Below are 23,241 nucleotides of genomic sequence, written 5' to 3' on the forward strand. Positions count from 1 at the left end.
AATATAAGTTTAACAGCAAGCTTAGGAAAACACATTCAGATAGAAGTATTTTCATTATCAAAACATAAGAATGTAAGTTTCTTCAATTAGTATGTTAAAGATGGAGCAAAACAATAGTAATCCTACACATACTTATATAGTCATTCTATTTTTAAAATGTAAGAGGGTTTCAAATAATGAATTACATTGAATTTTCATCTTTCACATTTGTTGTTGATCCATTATCAGACAAAGGCAACAAAATTTTAAGCATTCAATACTTGTTAAATAACAAAAAGCCATGGGTTAGGCCCTACCATCCATATCAAATATCATAAGCACATTTTGCTCTGTAATAGGCAGGAAATAATAATTTAGCATGAACTCGGAAACATAAATATAACTATTCCCTAGGAAAACCAAGTATGCCATCATAACACATGAACAGCTATAACAGAGCCCATATCACACCTTTTTTTAGGGATAGGGAATTTCTGTTTCCAGATTTGCCTGGGCCCCCGCATTAGCTTGGAGGTTTTAAAACTGTAATTTGTGTAGAAAGTACCTACACAGTCACAGTGTCACAAAAAAACCTACATACTGCAATTTTAAAGCTCCACAAACTCCAAATACAATTGCTTAAACTGGAATCAATAAATCAATGCAATAACAGATTGTCTACAAAAGGCAGGTGAGGTCATGAAAAAATGGTCTTAGTGGTCTTGAATACCTGTCTGCAAGTCTTTAAATGATATTTTTGTAAACATTTTGAAGATACAAAGCACTGTAATTACTAAACAGCATTAGGAATTATTTTCTACCTTAAATGCAGCATTTATCTCCAAGAAAGAATCAAAAGTTGTAGAATAAAAATTATGTACAGCTTTCCAATCTCCCGATGCCTTCGACTTTTCCATATCATCCCTAGAGAGAATGTAATCAAATACTGGTAATGGTTTGATCTTTCCAGCCACTTAGACTTTAAAATGCACTGTAACTTTAAGCTTTTCTCACTAAGCACACTTAGAAGACAGACAAGTATAATATCCGTAGCTTTCTAACATCTTCCTTGTCATTTAAAAATCATGGTACTGTAAGAGAACAAAAGCATAGTTTGTGTTTGATACACCTGAGCAATGTCTTCTATTCAAAATGCTAATTCACAGTGTCACAGTTCAGTATGTTAGGACAAATAATTAGCAGAACAGAACAGAATTAAGCTGCAGCTACACTGACATGATAACGTTTCTCAGAGTAATTTTAAGTATGAAGGCTCCTAAACTACTCAAATTCACTAGAATTTCTACAAAATTTTACTTCTTTAAAAATTTTTCGAATAGAATTTAATCTTAGGCACATGACAAGGTAGTTACTGGTGACAGTCAGCATGGCTTCACTAAGGGCAAATTTGGTGGCTTTCTACCAGTAGGGTTACAGGGGATCTTGGAAGGTGGATGATGGAAGAATGATATCATCTACCTGGACTTGTGCAAGGCCTTCCCCTGAAAGCTGCTTCCTCCTGCTTTGCTGCAGGCTGTGAAAGAGATCCTCAGCATGGGGAAACCCAAACCCAGCTCAGTGCAGGGAGCAGCTGCCAGATCCAACTGAGAAGCACCTAGCCCTGCCTGGAGGTTGGCAATCGTGGGAGAGGGGAAATGGAGAGGTGGTAAGGGCTCACAGCTGGGGATTCAAAGGAGCAGGACAAGGGCTAATGGCTTTAACCTGCAGGGGGGTTGATTTAAATTAGATATAAGGAAGCAGTTTTTCACAATGAGAGTGGTGAAACACTGCCACAGGTTGTCCAGAGGCAGTGGTCAATAGATCCAAAAATCTGAATATGGAAAAAAAATTCAGCTCTTCAGATCACCTGAGTATGAGCAAAGGATCACCTCTTTGCAAATTTTCCTTTATACCCTCTTTCCTTTCCCACCAAATATACACTGAATAATCAAAAAGCACTCCTTTTCCTCACTGGAAGCACAAAATTTCAAATGTGGAAGAGAGAAATAATTCCCATTATAACCAAAACATCTAAGACTGCAAGGGATTTGCTAGCCTACAATAAGCCATACGTATTTTTTTTCCAAAACTAAACAATCACTGCATTTCTAATTCTAATTCTGAAGTATATGTTTTGCCATTTTCTGTGTGGAACAACATTTCAAGCTAGAAAAAATATTTTGATAGTTTTCACAGTAACAGCGTTATCAATCCCACCATCATAGCCAAAATAACTCCTTGTCAGTCTTACTGAAACTGTTTCCTCATTTGAGATTAACAAAATCAAATGCATGAATTAGGTCAAAATGAAAAGAATTCCAAAGAAAGGAAGAAAATACACCTCTAGGAACACCAGTATAACTTACTGAAAGTCTTTCACAGTTTTGGTTCGAATTGGAAGGGAAGGTTCAGGAGGAAATGGTGCTTTCAGTTCTTGGGGTAACGTGTCTATAGACATGCGCTGCTTTTGCCTTACATCGAGGCAAAGAGGTGGTAGGTCTCTCCCTTAAAAGAAAGGCAAAGAAGAATAAATACAATGCATCTAATACAAATATATAGGTACCAGGGAAAAAAGAAAACTCACACTGTTTGATTCTAGTTCTTTAAAAAAGTATTCTTCTCTTACCATGTGCACATGCAGACATGGTGGAAAATTTGGCTAACTGATAAAAATAGCAGTGTTGCCCGTTATTGTATTTACAATATAGATTGTAAATATTTAATATACAAACTGCAACACTGGTGCTCCTTACAGCTAAGAAAAATCTCATGCACAACCACGCCAAAGTGCAACTGTCATACAAGGACAAGACTTCAGTCTGTTTTTCTACACTGTGATATATAATTTTAACTAGAGCTGACTGTGGATCATCTACAGCTTCCTTAAAGAATCTCTCCAAAAAACTAAATGGGAAAGGCAAATTTTTTTTGTCTTACAGAGAATTGTGGTGAAACAGAATCTTTGAACACTTCTCAATAAATTTGGCTGCCTATTCTAGTACAACTGGCAGTGCTTTGCCAAAGTCTTTCTATTCTACTCCTTACTTTCTATTTGATCTGAGACTGTTTGATCAGATTAGAGTGGCAAGACTTGGCAACAGCGCAGCTACTGTGAGAGGAGAGATGGGGCTGCCTCTGCATCCAACACAGCTCCAAAACACACCCAACCATGGGCCAAAGCTGAGCCCAGCAGTGACACTGGTAGCACCCCTGTGACAATATATTTAGGAAAGGGTAAAAAAAACCTGCACAGCAGCTGAGAGAGAGGAAGGATTAAAAAAAAAAAAGGAAAAAAAAAAAAAGAAAGAAACTACCCTACACACACCCACGTGAGTGGAAAAGAAGGAGGAGGAGGTGCTCCAGGGTCTGGAGCAAAGATTCCCCTGCAGCCAGTCAAGAGTCCTTGCCTGATCAGGCTGCTGGCAGAATTGGCAAGAAGTTGAGACTGGGAACAAGGGAAGGTGTGGTAAGCAGGGAAGGGGAAGGTGTTTTGAGTTTTGTTTAACTGGCAATAAACTAATATCCTCAAGTTCTGCCTATGGCAGTAATTGGGAAGTGGACTCCCAGTCTTTATCTCAACCCATGAGCTTTTTCAACTTATTTTCTCCCAGTCCTGTTGAAGAGGGGAAGCCACAGAGCAGCTTGGTGGGTGTCAGGCAGTCAGCCAAGGTAAACCCACCCAAAACATGAAAAAAAATTTTCCCTTGCATTTCCAACACACATTTTACCGACAGCGTCTCCATAAATATCCTCAAAGCGCTCTTGTAGTCTGATTTATACTGCTCATCTTTAAAAGCATTTATATGAATTGTGACATATGTTTGGGATAAAATACACTATATAAAATAAAAGTGTCCTCAAAATTCAAACATACTTAATGAAAATCCTCTATGAAGGATTTTTTAAGACCCCTCTAAGCCTTTTCAAAGATTTTTTTTTTAAATTAACTAAACATCAAAGTAGTATCACTACTGCACTGCCTACTCCATTTATCACAGCAGGCAAACAGATGCTAAAAAAATCCCATGAATCCAAAAGCAGATTCTTTTCACTCATGCTCATGACAGAGACACTGTCCCTGTGACTTAACTCAGCCACCATTCATGAGATAACAGATCAGACCAGCCCTCAATCCTCTTGAGAATGGCATCGATTACAGATATGGAACCTTGCCATTCTCACAGCTGGAATTTAAACTATTTTAAGGGAAGAGTAGTAACTGAAAAAAACCAAAGCTGGCACACAGATAATAAATTAATTCAAGCCAAGGTGCCAAACAGTCCATCCAAGCAAATGTTCTCTTAATGCACATCACTCTCTGAAAGCACGATGGACTGATTTTAAAGAATCTAAGAATTTGCCTTATTTTTATACTCTGAGAGTAACAAGCTTTTTGATTTAACTCTCATTCTGTCTTCTCAATTTTAAATGGATTAAACATTGAGTTATAATCAACTGAATACACTGAAATGAGGAAAATATTCTTTCTACTTCTGTAGAAGAGACATCTGCTGGCAGATGCTGCTTCTCACTTCAGTAAATTGAGGCTGCAGGTGCTACGCTGGTAACTTGCACCCTGTCAGCAATGCAGTTTTCTTTGAAATATAGGCAGTTTGATTTAGATATACTAAAATTGGTTTTAATAATATCTTTAACACACATGGCCAACTTCAGTATGCTTTGTCATCATTCAAGTTTACTAGTACATAGATTTATTTGCTCTTCTGCCAGTAAAGAATACTAACTAAGATCCATCACTTGAGTTTCATTGAGTAGAAATGGGAAAATTTATGTATTGAGTTGATAAACAGCAATAACACAATATTACAAGACAAGAAAAACCAATAGTTTCTGGCCTCTTGCCCAGTTACATCAAGTAAAAAAATTCAGCAATTCATGACTGCTTAAGGAATGACCAAAAACTTTGGTGAAGAAAATCTCGTTGATACAAAGCAGAATTGAGTAGTCCAGGGAAGGTCAGGGTAAATGAATACTGCAGCTATTTTCGTGGTGACCAACACAGCTGCTGGCAGATGAAAATTTTCAAGGCAGATAAGGCAAAGAAAGTTGTATTCGCAACATTAGAAAAGAACTAGACCAATCTATTTAACACATAAATTTCATACCAGATCATTGTTACATTAGAAGACTCATTATATGTGGCAGCTATATAGCACACAAAGTAGACACTACGTAGTCCCCCTACTTTTCATGCTGTATTTACCAGCACTAGCTTTTCCACACCTTTGTTTTCAATGAAATTAATGTTCTTTGAACTTGAACCTGAAGTATTACCAGTATATGCACATATATATATCTACACGTGTTCAGAGATAGCACGTGTATAGATCATCTGCAAAACACCAACCAAGCATTATTCCTGAATGCCAGATTAGCAAAAGCAGCATTTTTAACTGATAAATTTGTTTCAATTGTTAATGTCTCCACAGAATACACATAACACCTCAAAATATTTTGAATTCACCTTTGACTGTTACTAAAAATATTCTGGTTTTATACAGGCAGGTTACTCTGATCCTGAAACTACCAGCGCATCTGCTCAATTTAACACACTGAGCTCTATTTCAAGAATATATACTTGACTATAATAAATATTGCCATGCATTAGTGCGGTGAAAATTAACAACTAAGTACTTATGAGGCAATAATTACAACTGGGACAGCATTATTCACAGCAAAACTCAGGGCACTTCAGGAGAGTGGTGTTTAAAGTTTATCATCCTTGCCAGATACCAAAAAAAAAGGAGGGGGGTCAGGGGAGAAGCAGATTTCTGGTATGTTATGCAGCAGGGGGAGAATTCTTTACCGGCCATCTCCAGCCCCTGTGGCTTCCTCTGTGTAGTACACAGTGATTTGAACTAAGCACAAATCCTGTCTGAGGTATCATTCAAACCTTTTTTGTTTCAATGATTGCCCTTGTTTTGGAAGTAGAAAGCACCTCTTTACTCCATAACAAAAACTGCTAAAAAAAAAAGAAATCTTGCACTGACTTTTAGTTTTTCAATATAGCTAGCACTAATAAAAGATTATTTTAGTAAGAATCTAGTGCTGCAAGTTATAAGCCACCTTTTTCTGCACAACTTTGACAATACTTGTCAATAGTTTTGTTTCAAACTGACAATACAGAGATCTCTCAGTGCAGTCTCTTCCTTGCCTCAAATTGTGCTATTAAAGACTTCATGAACCACAGCACATAAGCCTAAAGGGAACTTGCTCAGAGACAAGATCAACACAAACCTGACAAATGTTTGTACAGCCTTTTATGAAAAGTTCCAAATTACTGAAATTCCATATCCTAGCCCAAAAACCTACTAAAAATTCCAGGTCTAACCACAACATCATCTTATGATGTTGTGGTTAGACCTGGAAGGCTTCATGATTCTAGCCTGCCATATTGAATACAGAGCTCCACTTTCTAGCTCTTCATCAAGTATTGTTACATCATCATAGCACAACCACCTTCCTTCTCACCTATAATGCTCTTCAGAACTTACCAGTTGTTGCCTGTGCATTTTATTTTGTGCCATCACTGGCCTTCATCTTCACTGAAAAACAGCAACTGTCTCCCTGAAAAGCCTTATGCTTGCCTCATTCCCGACATCATTCAGATGGCAATAAAAAATTTTCTTCAAAGTTCTGACAATTTCTGGAGGCACTGCCTGATTGCAGCTAGACAGAGTATCTGCAGATAGACAACTGAATCAGTACCTTTCTCTAAAACTTCAAATAGTTATTTCATCCTCCAGGTCTATTTGTTTTTTTCTTATCCAACTTTTCTCTATGACACAACCTCTACTGACGGCTATGGACTATCATACATATCACTGCCTGTACAACGTACAACACAGTGTAATTTAATGAAATCTAGATTTCTAGATTTTCTGGCCCTACCACAATACAAATACTGGCAGAAATTTGAGCACCTTCTAAACTTGGGAACTAAGTAACACAGGTCTTTGTTTTTCTTACCGTTTTTGATGTTGGGTAAAACAAGTCGCGTAGGCGAATTTCTGTTTCCGATGCCTTCCTTCTTTTGGTTGATAGTTGTGATGAAATTGCTGAAAGTGGAAAACTGATTTTTGGCTCCTTCCTCCAACCCCTGTAATTAAGACAACAGTATGCTCTAAAGGGCCAACACATTACTGCTAGAGTAATCTTACCAGTGAGGTATTACAGAGAATTCTTAAATAACTTTTATCTTGAAATCAGACTGGTAATAACTAAATAAGACATAAATAATGATCCTGCAAGTTTGTTTCAAATTGATTCAGGAGAGGTACCATAAAATTCCTTTCCATTACATTAAAAACCTCAAGTATTAATTTGCAGGATATGAAGATATCCTTGGATTACTGTGAGGAAAACACAACACAATGAGAATGCTGTCAATGATATTCTAACTTTCTGTATCCTAATATCTATCTACTTTTATCTTCCTCACTACATCCAGCTCAGTTTAAACACATGAAAGTGTCACATACTCCTTTTTCCAAATAGCCCCAATATATTGAAGTAGTTTAGACAAATTTCCCAAGACTTGAAATGTGGGGCCAAAAATTCTAACCTGTTAAAAAATGTAAATACTGTTTAAATTTTAATAATAATTAAATACTACTAAGTAAAGTAAATAATACTAAATTTACGACTACTGGGTAAAACTCACTAGTGATTCAAAATGGTCAGCATCTCCTGCCACTGAAAAAAGGCTGACCAACAAACGTTTGTTGACAAAGTGCTGAAAGACATCCTGCTTAAGCACCTGTCTGTACATGCTGTCACCAAGGAGCCTGCACAAGTCTCTGCTAAGAAGTGTTGAGCCCTAATGTGTTTCAACAGCAAACAGAAGTGAAATTACACATCAGACTTTCAAAGGATTGTGCCAATTAGTCTGTTTGGCTAATCAGCACCAGGTGCTATTAGATATAGTTATTTACTACAGAATTTGCAAAGCATAGGTGGGGTTCAGAGGCTTGCCCAGATGACAGAAGTCTCACGATGAATATTTTAATTTTCATCTCAGCTCCAAGTCACCAACTGATACAGGAAAAGGTAGATCAACTCAAAAAAATATACACACTCTTCCTGCACATCACGATTTGCAACCTCACAGTAACCTAAACACTCACTTTCTTGATATCTGGCATCTGTGCTCTCAGTTAGAAATATGTTTCTGCACAAATCAAAGCTTTAATTCAGCAAATGAGAATGCACATTCTAGAATAATTAAAGCAATATCCTATCAAAATTTTTGAACCAGTACATTTCCCTTTCCCTTTAAGGGACAAAGACATGCAGCCAAAGTTCTAAGGAAAACACTTAACTTCCACCACAACATCCTGAAATACCACCAGAAGAGTAATAACACAACCCATAAACCTACCACACCGCAGTGTACACAAGCTGGTACACTGCCAGGAATTTTAAATAACTGTGGCACATACAGCTATTTTTCTGTGGCTTATAACTCATTAAATTATAAATTTGAACAATCAGCAGGACTTCTGGCTTTCAAAAAAAATCAAATTTCAATTTCTAAAATTGGTATTTTTACCTAATTTCAATTTCTAGTTCTACACTCCCTATATGCAACAAACATTCCAAAATAAAATGTAATTACCAGTGTAATTTTCAGATTAATATTTCCTTTTAGTCTATAACCTTTGAAATATCATTAAGATGATTCTTAAAAATCACCTGGCACATGATTGGAGAAGAACAGACCCTGGACAAACATTAGTAACTTTTCAAGGACTTTTAAAGAAACCCAGGTGTGAGGCTAATCTGCTCTGTCATAAAATGTGTGCTCTAGGCAGAAAAGCTCTGAAGCACAGACTAGTCTAATTATGATTATTAGGGAATAGATAACAGAGAAAATTGAGAAAAGGAGTTTTTATTAAATAAATTATTGTGCCAGCCTTTTTGACTGACTTAGCTTTCTAGGTTTTCCTCCAGCCATGCCACTGAAATACCATGGGTGAACATTTTTAAAAAAACTTCCTTCTTAATGCCACCTCCCTCAGCAGTGATCATAAAGAACAAAAATTGCATCTCCTCTTTAACTCCATCATCCTGTTTCAACAATATTAGACAAACACATGGACAAAGGCTTTACTGGAAGGCCCTGGAGGAATACTGGGAAACTTCATGCTCATTAATGAGAAACGCTGGCAACTCCTGAGGGAGTAATCTAGGGCAAGTGCACAGCACCATGTCATACTCAAAAATTTTGTAGGAGGTCACTGAGCTTTTAGAGCCTAAGATTTCACAAACTCACTGCCATCAGAAAACTGAACATCTACAGTCCCCCTCCCACCCACCATAAGGAATGAATATGCTTAAAGGGAGTAAGTGGATCAAAGTAATCTTTAGTTCTGTTTTAAGAGAATATTAATAACCCACAACTCTGCTGGCTTCTTAGTGGAAGTTCTCCAAAACATTAAGCCCTCCATAAGACTGGAAAGGTACTAGCATTTATAAAACTGTATTTTTCATTATTGAAGTTAGATGCAATGGTGAAAGCAAGTCAAAATGTTTACAAAGAGCACATACAGACTGCTTTGTCGGAAGATACAAAAGACTATCTAGAAGAGTTTCTTGAAAATCCTATGTTAGCCCTAACATTGCTTACTCAAGGCCCTTATGTACCTGGCAAGCAAAGACTAGTGAGGATGAAAATATTTTCTTCCCTGTCCAAAAACACACAGAGTACACTCAGATCACCAAAAGGCAACTGAAATTGCAACAGCCTGAACAAGAAGCAGGATTTTCCCTTCCATCTGTAGCTTGAAAGGTGTAACTTTGGACTGGTTTTCCTTTACAGAAGTCTCTATTTGTTCCTATTTATTAGGGAGCAAATTATTTAGCTTTCCCCAAGTTTCCTTCCAGAATCTGAATGCTGACACCCAGACTATCACCCCTTTGGAAATGCCCATGACATCTGCCCACAAAACTTCCTCTCTCCGTGTAACATGCTACTGAACCCCATACAAGGCTCTTGGTAAATTCAAACCCCGCCCTGCAGTTGACAAACAACCACACGCAGCCAGGTCTGAGCTCCTCTGTAGCAGCTCCATTTAGACAGCTTCTGCCTGTGGGCGACAGTTCAGAGGTACATGATGGATGTCCAGCTACAAAGAATTCCAGATTCTTTAAGGCAGCTGGAATTCTACATGGCCGTGCAGGGGCAAACATTTTTAATTAGCTGAGCTAAGCCTGACACGTTTTAGGCCAGCACTTGCATCTTTATTCTAAGGGACTGACATTTGCCATTCAAAGTCTAAGGTGGAGACATTCAAAGGTAAAAATAACTCCTGGGCACTCGTCCATTACTCCCACCACACTGGTATTTGAATCACAAGAATGAACATATTCTTGCACATTCTGACAGATTTACAAAGCTGAAAGTCTTTCAGAAGATTGGAAGGTTTAGGCAAAACACAAAATTGGCAGAATTGCTCCAAGGAGTTTGCACACAATTACTTAATTTAACACCACAATTATTTCCTGACAGTCATAAATGTTATATGCTCAATCTTTTCAATTAAAATTACGAATTTAAATAAATGATAATTGAAATGATAATTTTTAGTAGGTCAGATGCTTATCAGAACTGCTGAACTAAAATCTCCTAAGCGTGTTACTACAGGATTAGTTAACATTTTTGTTCTGTTGTTGGACTGAAGTAACTTACCACAAGTTCTAATGTTAAGCTATGTATGATATCCAACTCATGCCTGGAAAGATTTGTGTTTTGTAATATTGTATGGTCAGCAGAAGAAAAGCACAACTCTGGTAAAATTAAAAGCCTGAAGAAAGGTTTCTGAAATTAAGTTATTCTGGCAAATACCCTTTCCCCATTTTTTTCCTGCATTAACTCATTCATCATTTCATCAAAATGTTCTGTCATCTTTGCTTCAACACAAAGTAAAAACCGGAAAAGATTTTTTAAAGAAAAAGCTAAAAATACAGAAGTATTTCCCAGCTACCTCTTTTGCCATTAAGTGCATTAGAGCTGAAAACCTCCACCCCCGAGAACCCTTAATGAACATTCACGATGCTGCAAACCCTCAGTCATGACTAACCCGACAGAGCAGACCGTTGTAAAATGTTAACTATAAGCGGATGGAGAATTTATAGCTTCATTATGTCATTGCTTACAGATGCACTTGTTATTTTTAAGAAACTTGAATGAAAGCCTCTCAGCGGAAAGGAACATGAACGAAAATGAGGATGATGCTTCCCCCCTTCCCTTTCCCCTCCCAAATAAAGCGGCAAACACGGCAAACGAACATGGAGTGGCACAGGCGGGCCCGCGGGCGGCTGCCCGGGCACTGACGGGACCTACCCCGGCAGCTGCCGTGGACGCCGACGGGATGGGCGGCAATTTCTCTCTCTCCTCTTCCTTTTCTTTTTCCTTCTCCCCTTCTTCCTCTTCTTCCTCCTCCTCGCCGCCCTCCTCGGCTGACGGGGCCGCGGCGCTGCCCTGGCTCAGCTCCGCGCCCGGCGGATGCCCCTCGCCGGGGCCGGGGGGCAGTTCGGCGGCAGCCGGCGGGCTCTGCAGCGACATGGTCCCGCTCCCGGCCGCCTCTCTGCTCGCGGCAGCCTCTCAGTGCCCAGACCCCCGCGCCCTCCTCTTCTCCTCCCTCCGAGGAGCCCCCGCGGGCACCCTCAGCTCCTCCGCTCGGCGCGGGGCCGCCGCGGCACTGCAGCAGCCGTGCTGCTCCCGGGCGCCCAGACACCCCCGGCGCGGCGGGGCGGAGCGCAGCGCAGCGCAGCCCGGCCGCCCCGCCGCGGCCCCGGCGCGCAGGGGGAGCGCGGGACGCGGCGCAGCCGAGGCGCCGCCGGAGCCGCTGCCCGGGAGCCCCTCGGCCGCCGCGCCACCTACAGACCGCGGGCAGCAGCAGGGGCCGCCGCCGCCGCCGCCGCCATGCTGTTTATAGGCGGCTCATGGAAACGCGCCTGGCGACCGGGGCGCGGCGCTGGGAGAGCGGAGGACACGGCGGCGGAAACTCCGCGGCGCAGGAACCGGCGCGGGGCTTGCGGCTGGGGCTGGCCCGCGCGCAGCCGCCCTGGCAAGGGGTGCCGGGCCCGGTGTGGGGCACTGACGGGACCCGAGAGTGGTGACGAGGAAATAGACGAGTAATAAATGTAAACATAAATATATCTATAAATATACAGCTGGGTGAAGGGCCCTCGGGGCGGATACCGCTAGGCATGCCCGCGCCCCCGTCACGCCGGGTGGTGCTCCTCCCGCCCAGGCCGTGCTGTCAGTGGCACCTCTCACACCGCCCTGTCGCCCCAGGGCACATTACTCGCCGCTTCAGGTCACGCTCCAACGAGAGAACACAAAAATCATCGAATCTTTAAAGCTGAAAAAGCCCTTCGAGATGATGAAGTCCAACCTTAGACCAAATAACACCGTGCCCACTACACCATGTCGTGGAGTCAAAACCTTATTGCGAAGGACTGCACCGTATCGCGAAGAATGAATGTGTGAGTGTGGTGCTGTCTCTGATGGCAAAGCCCGAGCGGTGCCAGGGGTGTGCAGGGGTGGGTCCTGGCCCTCCGTTTGTGGCCGTCTCGGAGAGCCTGAGGCGGTACCCACTGTCAGACCCTCAGTGCAGCTCCGTGGCTGTGCTGGAGCTTTGCTGCAAGTATGTGAAGAAAAACCATCTTCAGAAGAGGTGCTGTGTTGAACTGGTTGCAATACAACATCTAGACCAGATTGTAACACATACTGGCTGTGAGGTACTGTCCTGCCACCTGGCTGGGTATGTGCAGCTGCAGGAGCTTGGTGCGTGAGAGGGGGACAATGTTGTGTACCCCAACCTACATCCAATTTAAGTTCTTCAAACCACTAGCTGCCAGACAAAACAAGTTTCCTTCTGAGCACTCTAATTTTGTGTCTGAAGAAGAGTTTCTCTCCCAGCTTTAGGAACAGAGTGTGAATAGCATTATGGACCACTTGCAACAAATCTTCAAAATTCTTTTTCAGATGGAGGAAAACCATGTGATGTTTTTTCTGAGCATTGGCACTACGCAAGTAGCTCCTGTAGGAGCTGTGGGAAAGATTTGTGTAAGAGTCATAAAAGCAAAGGCACAATGGATGCTGCAGTGTTAATCTAACACACTCAAAAAGGCTTTTCCTTTCTGAAGAAACTGGCAGACCTGGAGGTTTTTTAGGTTTCATTAAGAAATGGCTTTGTCTCCTTACGAAATTAAATATGCGATCTGGTTTTCCAAGAAGTTCACTCTCCTCACTGTGCTTACTTCCCAGTGGCTTTCAGCAGTTTGCCTGAATAAGTGGCCTGTTTCACTTAAACAAAGCCCCCCAAACACTCATTCATCTTTTCCCTTTCCATGCCAAGAAATAACATAATGATAGTAATTTCAACAGCTTCAGTACAAGCAGCTTTACACCCAGTGGCAGTCCCCAGCTAGAAATAATTGGCACAACTCTTTTGTGGAGCTGTGCCAGCTTGAAACATGGAAGGATTTGCTCCCTTGAGCCTGCAAAGAGAGATGAAATAAAGAATTAATTATATGTAGAAAGGCAATTATAGAAACAAATTCATATTTTTTTCAGTTCCATTGAGCTATAAAGGCCTGATTTTTGACAGTGTCAGAAACACTGAAATAGTTTTCTGCCGAGGTTATCTCACAAAAAGCTAATTCAAAATCAAAGACATCAACTTCTATTGTCCATGCTTTCCTGTGCTATTTGAAGTGCTCTATTGAACTAAACGAATTCAGGAGAATATTTTGACTCATGACAACTATGAAAATAAGCACAAGAAAAATTTCTTCCTATTTTTGTAAGAAAGCAAAATGACCGTCTACTGAAGGAGAAGCAAACAGATTTCCCTACTTCTAAGGAATGTAGCTAGCATGCATCTGGTGCCCAGGGTTTGAAACTAAAAGTACTTCAAGATCATTCATAGATCCACAAGGCAGTCAGAGGTATAACTACAGCTGGGAAAGACATTCTAAATTGGCTTTCAGTTTTCTATTGTGGATGGATGCTAGCTGGGAGCAGCAGTGCTGTATATAATGAGGCAATGCATGTAGACCCTGTAGTAATTTGTTGCCAAAGTGATGAACTGGGGTAGTGGGCAATGGAGCAGTCAGAAAACAGGATAAAGACATTCTAGCAGTAAAGATTGGTGGGATACACAACATACACAATTTTCAAAACTAAACAGAAGTATGCAACTGCCATTTTACAGACTTCATGAATTTGTTGGACAGATAGCCTGGGAACCTTGACAAGGGGCCAAACACACTCAATGCCTGTATTTCAAAGGACGCTTTCCTTGATTTTTTTTACATCTCTTCTAAGCTACTTAAAAATCTTAAATCAAATGGTGCCAGCTACTTCACCATATCTTTTGGTGAAAGGGGCAAAGGTAAATTTCAACCGAAAACTGATGCTAATGCCCAAGTACATGCTGCCTGGGTCTACAGTTCTTGCTGTTCCTGGAGGAGTTTGCAGTCTCATTTGACCCCCTGCTGGCACACCACACTGCTGGCTCTGATAAACATATGCACACTGCAATAATACCCTTGAATAACTGTGTGGGGAACACAGCAGGATGATTTTCTCGTATTCATGGAAGAACAGTCCTGCCTTAGCAGGATGTTGACCCTTTCAACTGGAATAAGACCTTCTTGACACCTTATTTTAAAAAGCTTCACAAATATATCTTTTCTATCCAAGGAGTTTGAGTTGTCAGAAGGGGAAAAGTCATTGGCACATCTCTGTGCAATGACGTGGCCAGGCACAGACCGCTGCTAGGAACGACAGATGGAACCAAACCAAATGCTAACATTTGTTCACAAATGATTAGTAAATGCTTACAAGTAATAGATACACTCACAGAGACTGGCATTTGGGAGTGATACACAAATGTAAAAAATAAAAAGGGCTAAATTCCCTGCCTAGTATCATCATGGCAAATATTGATTGGATCTCACATGTTTCTCTGCAGTCAGAAGTCAAATTCAGCTATAGCCAAATCGCCCCTGGTTTAATTCAGTAATGTTAGGGGATAGGTTTGGGCTGTTACAGGGTTTTCCCTGGTCCTCAAATGTTTTACTAGTGTTTGCAGTCAAATGGTGCCAACCATCTCCAGTGCAAACTGGTATTTCAGGAATCGAAGCAATGCGTGACCTTCAGGAAAGGTGGGCTGAATTTTCCCATTCAGTTGCTGAGGTACTCCCATCACACATCTGTACTGTGTCTCTCTTATGGAGTAGTACTCCTTCTTTCTCTTCGTACCTTTTGAAGGTCTCATACACTTCCCAGTACAAAATACGTGGGCCATTTAACAGGTGTGTGCTTTGTGAGATGGACCCTGAGTGGGCATAAGGGGAAGCACAGAATGGCTGAAACATTAAAAGAGGAAGCAAAGGCTGGAGACAGCCCATTTCCTCTCTATGGGAGTAGGAGAGAAAGAAATGGTTGGGAGTTTTCCAACACAACAGGTTTTCAGCAAAACATTCTGTTTCAACAGAAAGACCTGATTCATTGAAATGGAAATGTTTTACAAAGAACCATCTTTCTCAGTGACCTTTTAGCAGAACTCAGACAAGACGCCTCCAAAATCCACCTATTACTCCACCGACTCAGTTGGAGAGCTCACCATACTTGCCATGTGAATCACAAAAATTAGAGACAGCGTAGCTTCTGGACTCCCTGGCCTGCTAACTCCCTGTGGTACCCTCCTGTGCCACCTGCCCACATCATCCTTTAGGGAAGATGAAAGTTCATGTCTGCTCACAAGTCATGACTGTTCGGAGAGTGCACAACCTCAGAGCTTGTAAGGGATGACCCCAGTCTTGTCCAACCTCTGCTATTTGCAGCCACCTGTTTCCCATGAAGTTGGACTAAGGTATACATTTAAAGAATTTTGTCCAAAAGAGTCCAAATGATTGTGAATCCATCTGCCATTGCTAACGAGCTAGTCCATTTAGATTTATTATTCTTGCTGCAAATTTGAAAATGTGTCAGCCTTGAGCTTGGCTGACTCTTCTAGTCATCATGTGCCTTCATTTGCAAGAGAGAAAAGCTCCTTCTATTCCAGAAGCACATATGCAAGGTGCACTCAAACCCTCCTGAGCTAAGTCCACGTTATTTCCCTTGTGACTAACATTAGATGAACTAATGTATAGCTCTCGCTTACCCTTTGGCCATCCTCCAGTACTTGAAAAGTCTCCTTTAAAAAAAAGTTTATAAATATTTATTAAAAAATGGTGCAAAGAACTCAGATAATCTTCTGAGGCACTTACATGCAAGTTGGTTTGTCTTGGCAGACAATTATATCTTTCTCTTTGGCAAATGGTAAACTTTTGATTGAAGGTACATCACCAGATGGGATGCATCCAGCTTGGGCATTCCTAGTACAGAGAAGAAAGAGGTAATCAGAAGTTCTGTCTTGTCTGCATCATTATGCTTTCACTTTGGGTTCCTTGTCATCACTGACTGGTGCAGTACAACAGCTGTACCAGCCAACTGAAAAAGGCTTAGGCGCTCTGGCACCTAAGCTATACATGATCTTCTAGGTTAGTTATTAACTCATTTTTGTCTGCCTGAATAAGGTGAATATTATATTACCTCCTGCCATCAAACAGGGTCTTTGGGTTGAAAGAAATCATTAGCCTCTGTTTTAGAAATGCAATGGCTTTTTCAGAGTGAGCTTATCTGTGTTAACGCAGTTTATGCAAACACTGGAAGAAAGATATGGAGAGAGAAAAACTCACCAAATGAAGAGCATTCACTTAGTGAGCTCTCAACTTCACTAAGGTTTCCATTTCTTCTATCCAGAAAGCTGGTGTTGGTTATTCAATCTAAATTTCAGTTAATTTCACTTGTACAGAATATAACAGTAGCATAGCCTTCCTCAAGGTATAGCAAGGGACAGACATTAAGGTCGGGAGATAACTCACTACCTTTGTCATGTCTGATCTGGAATTTATTTTTAAATGAGATAGAGGCAGATATTAGGCACAGAATTTTATCCAATTTCTATTCAAATTGGAAATAAGAAACAAACATGCCATGCTACAGAAGTTTCAAATGAGGAAGCAGTAATAATGCTTAATTCAGAAAGTAGCTTCTGTACCTTTTGTCATGTGACTTCTAAAATGGTAAAATACTGTTAGAATTAACATTTGCTTAGCATGGCTTTGCAAATATCCGCTTACTTAGTGGTTAACAATCAAGTCCGATTTCTTAAAAAGACAGCGTTCTTGAACTGAAGTGACAGCGAGAGATACAATTTAAATAATTTCAAGATGCTCATCCTCTTTAGCTAGGAGGAACTGGAGGAACAGAGGGTGCTGGGGAGCGAACGGAGGGTGCCGGTGGAGGCGGCAGTAGCCGGGGCTGCAGCTCCCTCCAGCGCCGGCACAGCGGCTTTTCCAGGGAAGGGGGCTGGCCTCGCTGAGCAAGCATCGCGCTCCGGGTTCCTGGCGTTTGGAAATTACTTATTAGCTCACAGACATGTTTGACGTGGTAGAAATACCTAGATTTCGAGCTTTAATGAAAATAAATATGGGATAAGATCATGTACACAGTGATTTGCATGAGTATCCTTGAAACCGTTAGGGCAATTGGCATAGACGATATTAACCCCATATGTTGGTTTGGGCAGGATTAAGAGCTGGATGCTTGCAGACTGTCAAGAATTTCACATTTTTAATGCATCATGTGGTATTTCCTTTGTAATGTCTAAGTGGGATGCATACAGTGCCTGCTTCTTCAAGTATCTTGGTTAGCTAACTCTAATTGCCTTTCCTATTAATGGCTAACTTCTACAAACAGGAGAGATGTCTAAATTTGTGGAGGTCTTGAATCTCCTAAGGAAGAAAGGCCTCTGGCACACATGATGGTAGCTAGAATCAGAGGGCTGGGGCAGATTCTGCCCTCCCACTGAATGGTGCAGTCCTTGCCAATGAATCTGCAATCTTCCTGCCATGCTTCTCAGGCTGGTCTGTAAGATAAATCACCTCTGCTTGTCAACTATGGTTACAAACCTAGGGGAACCCCAAGTGAATGGGGGCCTCTGTAAGTGTTAGTGGTGCTGTTCCTGCAGCAGAGCAAGCCCTGAGGACAGTCCTCCCAAAATCTGGTCCCTCATGTGCTGCTGGAGTCTGTTTGGATCCACCTGCAGAATTGTAGCACAGGCACTGATGTGCCCCAGCTCAGCACCTGGCCAAGCAGAACCCATTGGGTGCTATGTCAGCCTGGCTTTCCTAGGCTCAGCCTTCCCTCTTCAATGGCTGCTTTACTTTCCCATCTTCCCTGCTCAGGGCAAGCTGTGTGAGAAAGCCAGTTGTTTCTAAAAGTATACGAGGGCTCTCTCTCCTGTCTCCTGTAAACACCATCAGTTTCAAACCCAACTCTTTCACAAGATTTTCTTAACTTTCCCCCACTGCTGTCAGTTGCAAATTTCCCATTAGGCACTGCTATAGGCCCACTGGCTGCTTTTCAGCAACTTGCCTGGAGTAGCTATGAGAGTAGAGACAAGGAACACCATGCAGTGCTATGGCAGCCACAGACCAAAATCACAGCAGGGAGAGAACTCCCAACAAGACCCCAGCTGTTCTGTAGTGTCACTACAGGCCCATCACACATACAGACTGAAATGTTCATACCTCTGAGGAGTACACCTGAGGTTTCACAGCAGATTTGAGGGAAGGCAGCAGCTTCAGGACATTTCTTCAGTCAATGTCGGCCCAGACACAAGAAGCTCCCTGTGTGCCAGCAGAGGCAGCAAGTGACACAACTCATGATTTTACAGAAGCACAAGAATTGCTTATGGGTGAGTGCCAAGGGCATCCCTCTACTGTGCAATGTGGATGCCACTCAAACACCCGGCACCACTGGCACGTGGCTACAGACAGCACTCAGTGCATGTTGCAGAAGTGCATTCACCAAGGGCCTTTAAAAAAAAAGCACAAATGTAAGTGAATAAGATCAAGATGTGTTTTATGGATATTGTCTAGCTTCTTTTACATAAATAATCATACTCACTCAAAACTTGTTCCTTCCTAAACAGTGTCTATTCTAGTAAAACCTCCTTGTCCAACAAAATAGCACAAAAACTCCACAGTTTGTGTGGGATAAAAGGAGTGATGCAAACACAACTAATGTAATGGTGACTAAATTTACTTAATAAATGAACAAATAATGCTGTTTTGTTTCTCTCCCCTCCAGAGGAAATGTGCACCAAGTGGTTAATAATCCCATCTTCTGTCCTTACCCCACACAGTATCCCTGTATTAAAAAAACTCCACCACAGTGCTTGACTCTAGGGGCAGAAACTTTATAAAAGCAAAGAACTGGTCTAGATAATAGGGTTCATATATCTGACTTTCTCCCAAATTATCTTTTAAGACATTTTTTCCCTTTAAATTTTTCCTGCACTTGTTCTCCTTAAAAAAAATAAATATTTTAATGGCTTTTTTTTTACAAATACCTTCATCTTCAGTGAAGTTCCTGAGACACACAGTAAGGCAGTAGAGAATCCTGGAGTTACAAAACACTATTCTAATATAAATAAGAGATAATAAAACAAACAGCTGGACCAGTTCCCTGTATAAATTATAATGATTCTTGAAAACACGCTGGAGCAAGGGAAGGACTCCTCTCCCTGAGAAGCAGCAGAAATAATGTGTGATGAACTGACCATAACGCCCATTCTCTGATTGCCCTGCTCCACCACTGGGGAGGAGGTAGAGCTGAGGGAAGGTGTTTTGAAGGTCGTGTTTTATTTCTCATTATCCTGCTGTGGTTCTGTTAGTAATAAATTCAGTTAGTATCTCTAATTTGCATCTGTTTTGCCCATGATGGTGTTTGGTGAGTGATCTCTCTCTGTCCTTCTCTCGACCCAGGAACCCTTTGTTATATTTTCTCTCCCCTGTCCAGCTGTGGAGAGGAGTCATAGAGAGGGTTTGGTGGGTGTCTGGCACCCAGCCAGGGTCAACCCAATACACACAGTCTCCTACATTTTCAGTTGATAGTGCAGAATTTACTGTTACTGGGGTATAAAGGTGCCTGATTTGCTGGAGAGCATTGCAGGAGCACAGGCTCCTTCCCAAGACAGTGGTGACAAATTATAACATCATTTGTGTTTATCCAAGTAGTTCTATTTATAATAACCTTTCAGGTGACCTAATTGTACACTGGGTAAAACAAGCCTAAAGAAGATAGAAACTAATCTTTCAGAGTATGAAGTAGTGTACTATATAAATACTGCAGCTTAGCTAGTGTCTGTTTTGAATGTCAGTTAGGATCAGGTAGTGTTTATATGCTCCTGAGATTTAGCAGTTTTTGTTCAGGATTTCTCAAATTTGCATCAAGCTGAAACTTGGCAAGTAAGCTGTCAGCACAGATGCTAGATTTATTCCAAAAATAGAGTAAGTTGAAGCTTTTAAAGGTGTCAAGTGGCTTATTTATGCAGTGGTTGCAGATCCTTTAGTTTTCTCTCTCTTTTAACTATACAAAATCTTACTCTGTCACCTTCCTCCGGCATTACTCCCTTCTCCAGCATTACAGTCCTGAACAGTGAGGAATAAGAAGGTAAGTAATCACATTAGAGTGGTAATCCAAAGATGGTGTGCCCTGGAAACAGGTGTAAATAATGGTAATTTTTGGTGAAGCAGAACTGTCCTCATGGAGTCACCATAAAGAAAAATAATTGGGAAAACATCTGAAATGCTACCCAAAATGCTAACATATTGCTTGATAGCACAGTGAAAAGGCAGGCAAAATCCCCAGCACTGGGAAGGTTTTCTAACAATCCCGTTTAGACAAGGAAGGACCTTCTTTCAGGGATCACTGAAACCTCCTCCTCCAGGAATCATTGCAGGGTACAGCTCTACCTCCACTATGGTATTTATTGAGTATGTGCATTAAAGTCTAAGGCATAACGACTCAGAAAACTTGTAGTAGTATGGATCACTTATGTTCAGTGATCTACAGCACTGAGTGGTAACAAACTGCCCCTCATAGAGCAAATCAACCCAAATATATATAACCACAAGTGGACTCCTTTGCTCTATTTTGTGCAGCCAGAGAACGCCCTCTGCCATAAACTAAGCTCTGGTAGACTAGAAAACAAAACTAGGAGATTGTGAAACACAGGAGCTTTCTTGCAGAATGTCCTGCCAACAGCTTCAGGAGATGGCAGGTCAATGTAAACATGACATACACCCTGTCCTCTTTCCTTTTAAGTACCCTGAAAGACAGGATGGGGAAGGTAAAGCCAGGGAGGGCCTGTCTAGTCAGAGGTCTTGCAGTCAGAGATCCATCTGCAGCACGAGTTTCCATTTGTAACAAGTGGAGGCAATATCCAATTATTTGCAATCATGTTGATATATAAAAACCTCTCATATTATGATATGTAGGTTTTTGTTAATTTTGTCAGTTTTAAGAATACTTACAGGTTGCAAGGACTGTGATTAGGTTTCAGCTGAACTTAGTCACTTAACACAACCTTCAAATTCATAGCTGTATTTTTTTCCAGTGAGCAATTTACTCTTCGTAAAAGCACTTGTGCCAGTACAAGCTAGTGTGCATGACTTCTTTATTCTACTCTTCTTGGGGAGGCATCCCCCATCTATTTAAAAAACAAAGAGAAGTTGTCACAATGGTTGCAGAAAAATGTTTTTAAATTTAGACCCTTTCATTCCACTGCATCAAACAAGATCCAAATATGAATAAAGACCTGTCACAAGATTATAAGCTTGAAACATTTGCTCATACATAGTACATATTCAATACTCAGTAATTTTATTTTCTCTGAGAAATGATAGAATTTCAACACTCACTGGCTATACCTCTTTTTGGAGGTCTTCAGCAGTAATTTCTCTTCTAAAATCTACTCCATAAAATGTTCAGCTGTATCAAAATAATAGATGAAACCATATCAAGCTCTATTTAGTGGCCAAGATTTGCACACCTGCAATACTCACGATATGTAAACATTTTAGTCTCTCCTCTCAGAATGAAGCAATGTGAAAAACCTGAGCTAATTTATTTGGGCTTTAGACAGCTGTGGATGAGAACTAGTTTCTGGTCAGGATTTGAAATCATGCCAGCGGGAGCTTACTCTTAAACAGATGCTCCAGAATTTTATTAGGAAGGTCACATATCTCACGCCATCATTTGGTGGGAACCTGGTCAGAAGTCTATTCTCCTCCTGCTACAGCTGCCCCTGTGAAATAGCAAACATGTTTTCTGGTCATTGTGTACTCTGTGAATTATTTCTCTAAAAGCTTATTTACAGAAAACTGAGGGTCCATATTCTTAACTCTAAAAACATGGAGGTTGAACCAAATCATGCTTGTTAAAAATCCTATAACCCTTAGTGTGGTAAAATTCTGAATTTTTTTAGTAATTTCAAAATGTTAAAATAATTTTACAGATTAAAAAAATAAAAAGCCCCAAACCCACAAGGGTTTGGTTTTGAAAAAATAGATGTAAAAATTTAGAGATTGTATTTTTCCCTAGTGGGCATAAAAATGAGACGACCCAGAAATATACAGGCAGAAGAATGCGTGGAACATGCTTTGTCTAGATGCTTTTTGTGTCTCTTAAGCCTCCATGAACATCAGGTCTCGTTGCAATGTTTCCCCTCAGGAAACATCATGGTTTATGCCAGAGATTTCTATCTCTCAAGAGTTTCCTCTGTACCTATCTTCAAGTGAGACAAATGGAAGGTGGATATTTTTGGTGGGTTGCTCGTGCTGTTGATAGTCAGTAATACCTGGAGTTTCATGAATGCTTTCTGTTCTGGTTTGAAAGAAACTGTCCACCCTTTTCCACCCTACAGCTACCTGCTGGCATCCTACTTTCCCCTGTGTTTGCAGGAGCATATTTTGTGGTCCTGTGGGGCGCTGGTTGTGCTTAAACCCAGGAAAAACTCAGAAAGGTTGGTACATCATCTGTGAAAAGACGGTGAGGGCCAGGAGCGGGGTCTGGGCTCAGCAGTGGCTCAGACTGAAGGTCGGGCACCAGCTCCAAGGCTGGAACTCACCACACTGAAGTAAGTGCTGTGCAGGAAAGGGCGACTAAATCAACCCCTGGGAGAGACTCCAACAGGGCACCCCTGGGATTCAGAGCCCAAGTTCACCGCTGGTGTCTGGCTGCCTACACATGCACAGAAGAGGAATGTGCATGCAGGTTGTATTTTGCAAGAACTGCCCGAAAAACGTGCAGTGAATATTTTTTGCTCGTGG

General features: G+C 41.2%; 1 protein-coding gene and 1 long non-coding RNA gene across 13 annotated transcripts in view; both read right to left on the reverse strand.

Annotated features, from left to right (window-relative positions):
• Positions 1-11,744, reverse strand: part of HECTD2 (HECT domain E3 ubiquitin protein ligase 2) — a 35,272-nt gene extending 23,528 nt beyond the window's left edge. For 6 of the 12 annotated variants that reach the window (XR_005602158.1, XR_005602157.1, XR_005602155.1 and 3 more), the window contains exons 1-4: positions 11,345-11,743; positions 6,970-7,099; positions 2,346-2,484; positions 801-903 (exon numbers count right to left, since the gene is read on the reverse strand). Coding sequence is in view for 7 of the 12 variants with exons in the window: in XM_039553634.1 (XP_039409568.1) it covers positions 801-903; positions 2,346-2,484; positions 6,970-7,099; positions 11,345-11,566 (594 nt within the window). In the remaining 5 variants the exon portion in view is untranslated. Of the gene's footprint in view, positions 1-800; positions 904-2,345; positions 2,485-6,494; positions 6,683-6,969; positions 7,100-11,344 lie in introns of those variants that run through there. The other 6 variants (XM_039553632.1, XM_039553631.1, XR_005602154.1 and 3 more) reach the window with 5 other exon arrangements.
• Positions 11,745-11,869: 125 nt separating this feature from the next.
• LOC109145918 lies at positions 11,870-21,615 on the reverse strand. Its single transcript, XR_002047622.2, has 4 exons — positions 21,445-21,615; positions 18,655-18,941; positions 16,288-16,395; positions 11,870-13,509 (listed from the first exon to the last, which is right to left on the reverse strand). It is a non-coding gene; the product is annotated as an uncharacterized LOC109145918 (long non-coding RNA).
• Between the last annotated feature and the right edge of the window lie 1,626 nt (positions 21,616-23,241).

The sequence above is a fragment of the Corvus cornix genome, chromosome 6, assembly GCF_000738735.6.
Source record: "Corvus cornix cornix isolate S_Up_H32 chromosome 6, ASM73873v5, whole genome shotgun sequence".
In the NCBI taxonomy this organism is placed as follows: Eukaryota; Metazoa; Chordata; class Aves; order Passeriformes; family Corvidae; genus Corvus; species Corvus cornix.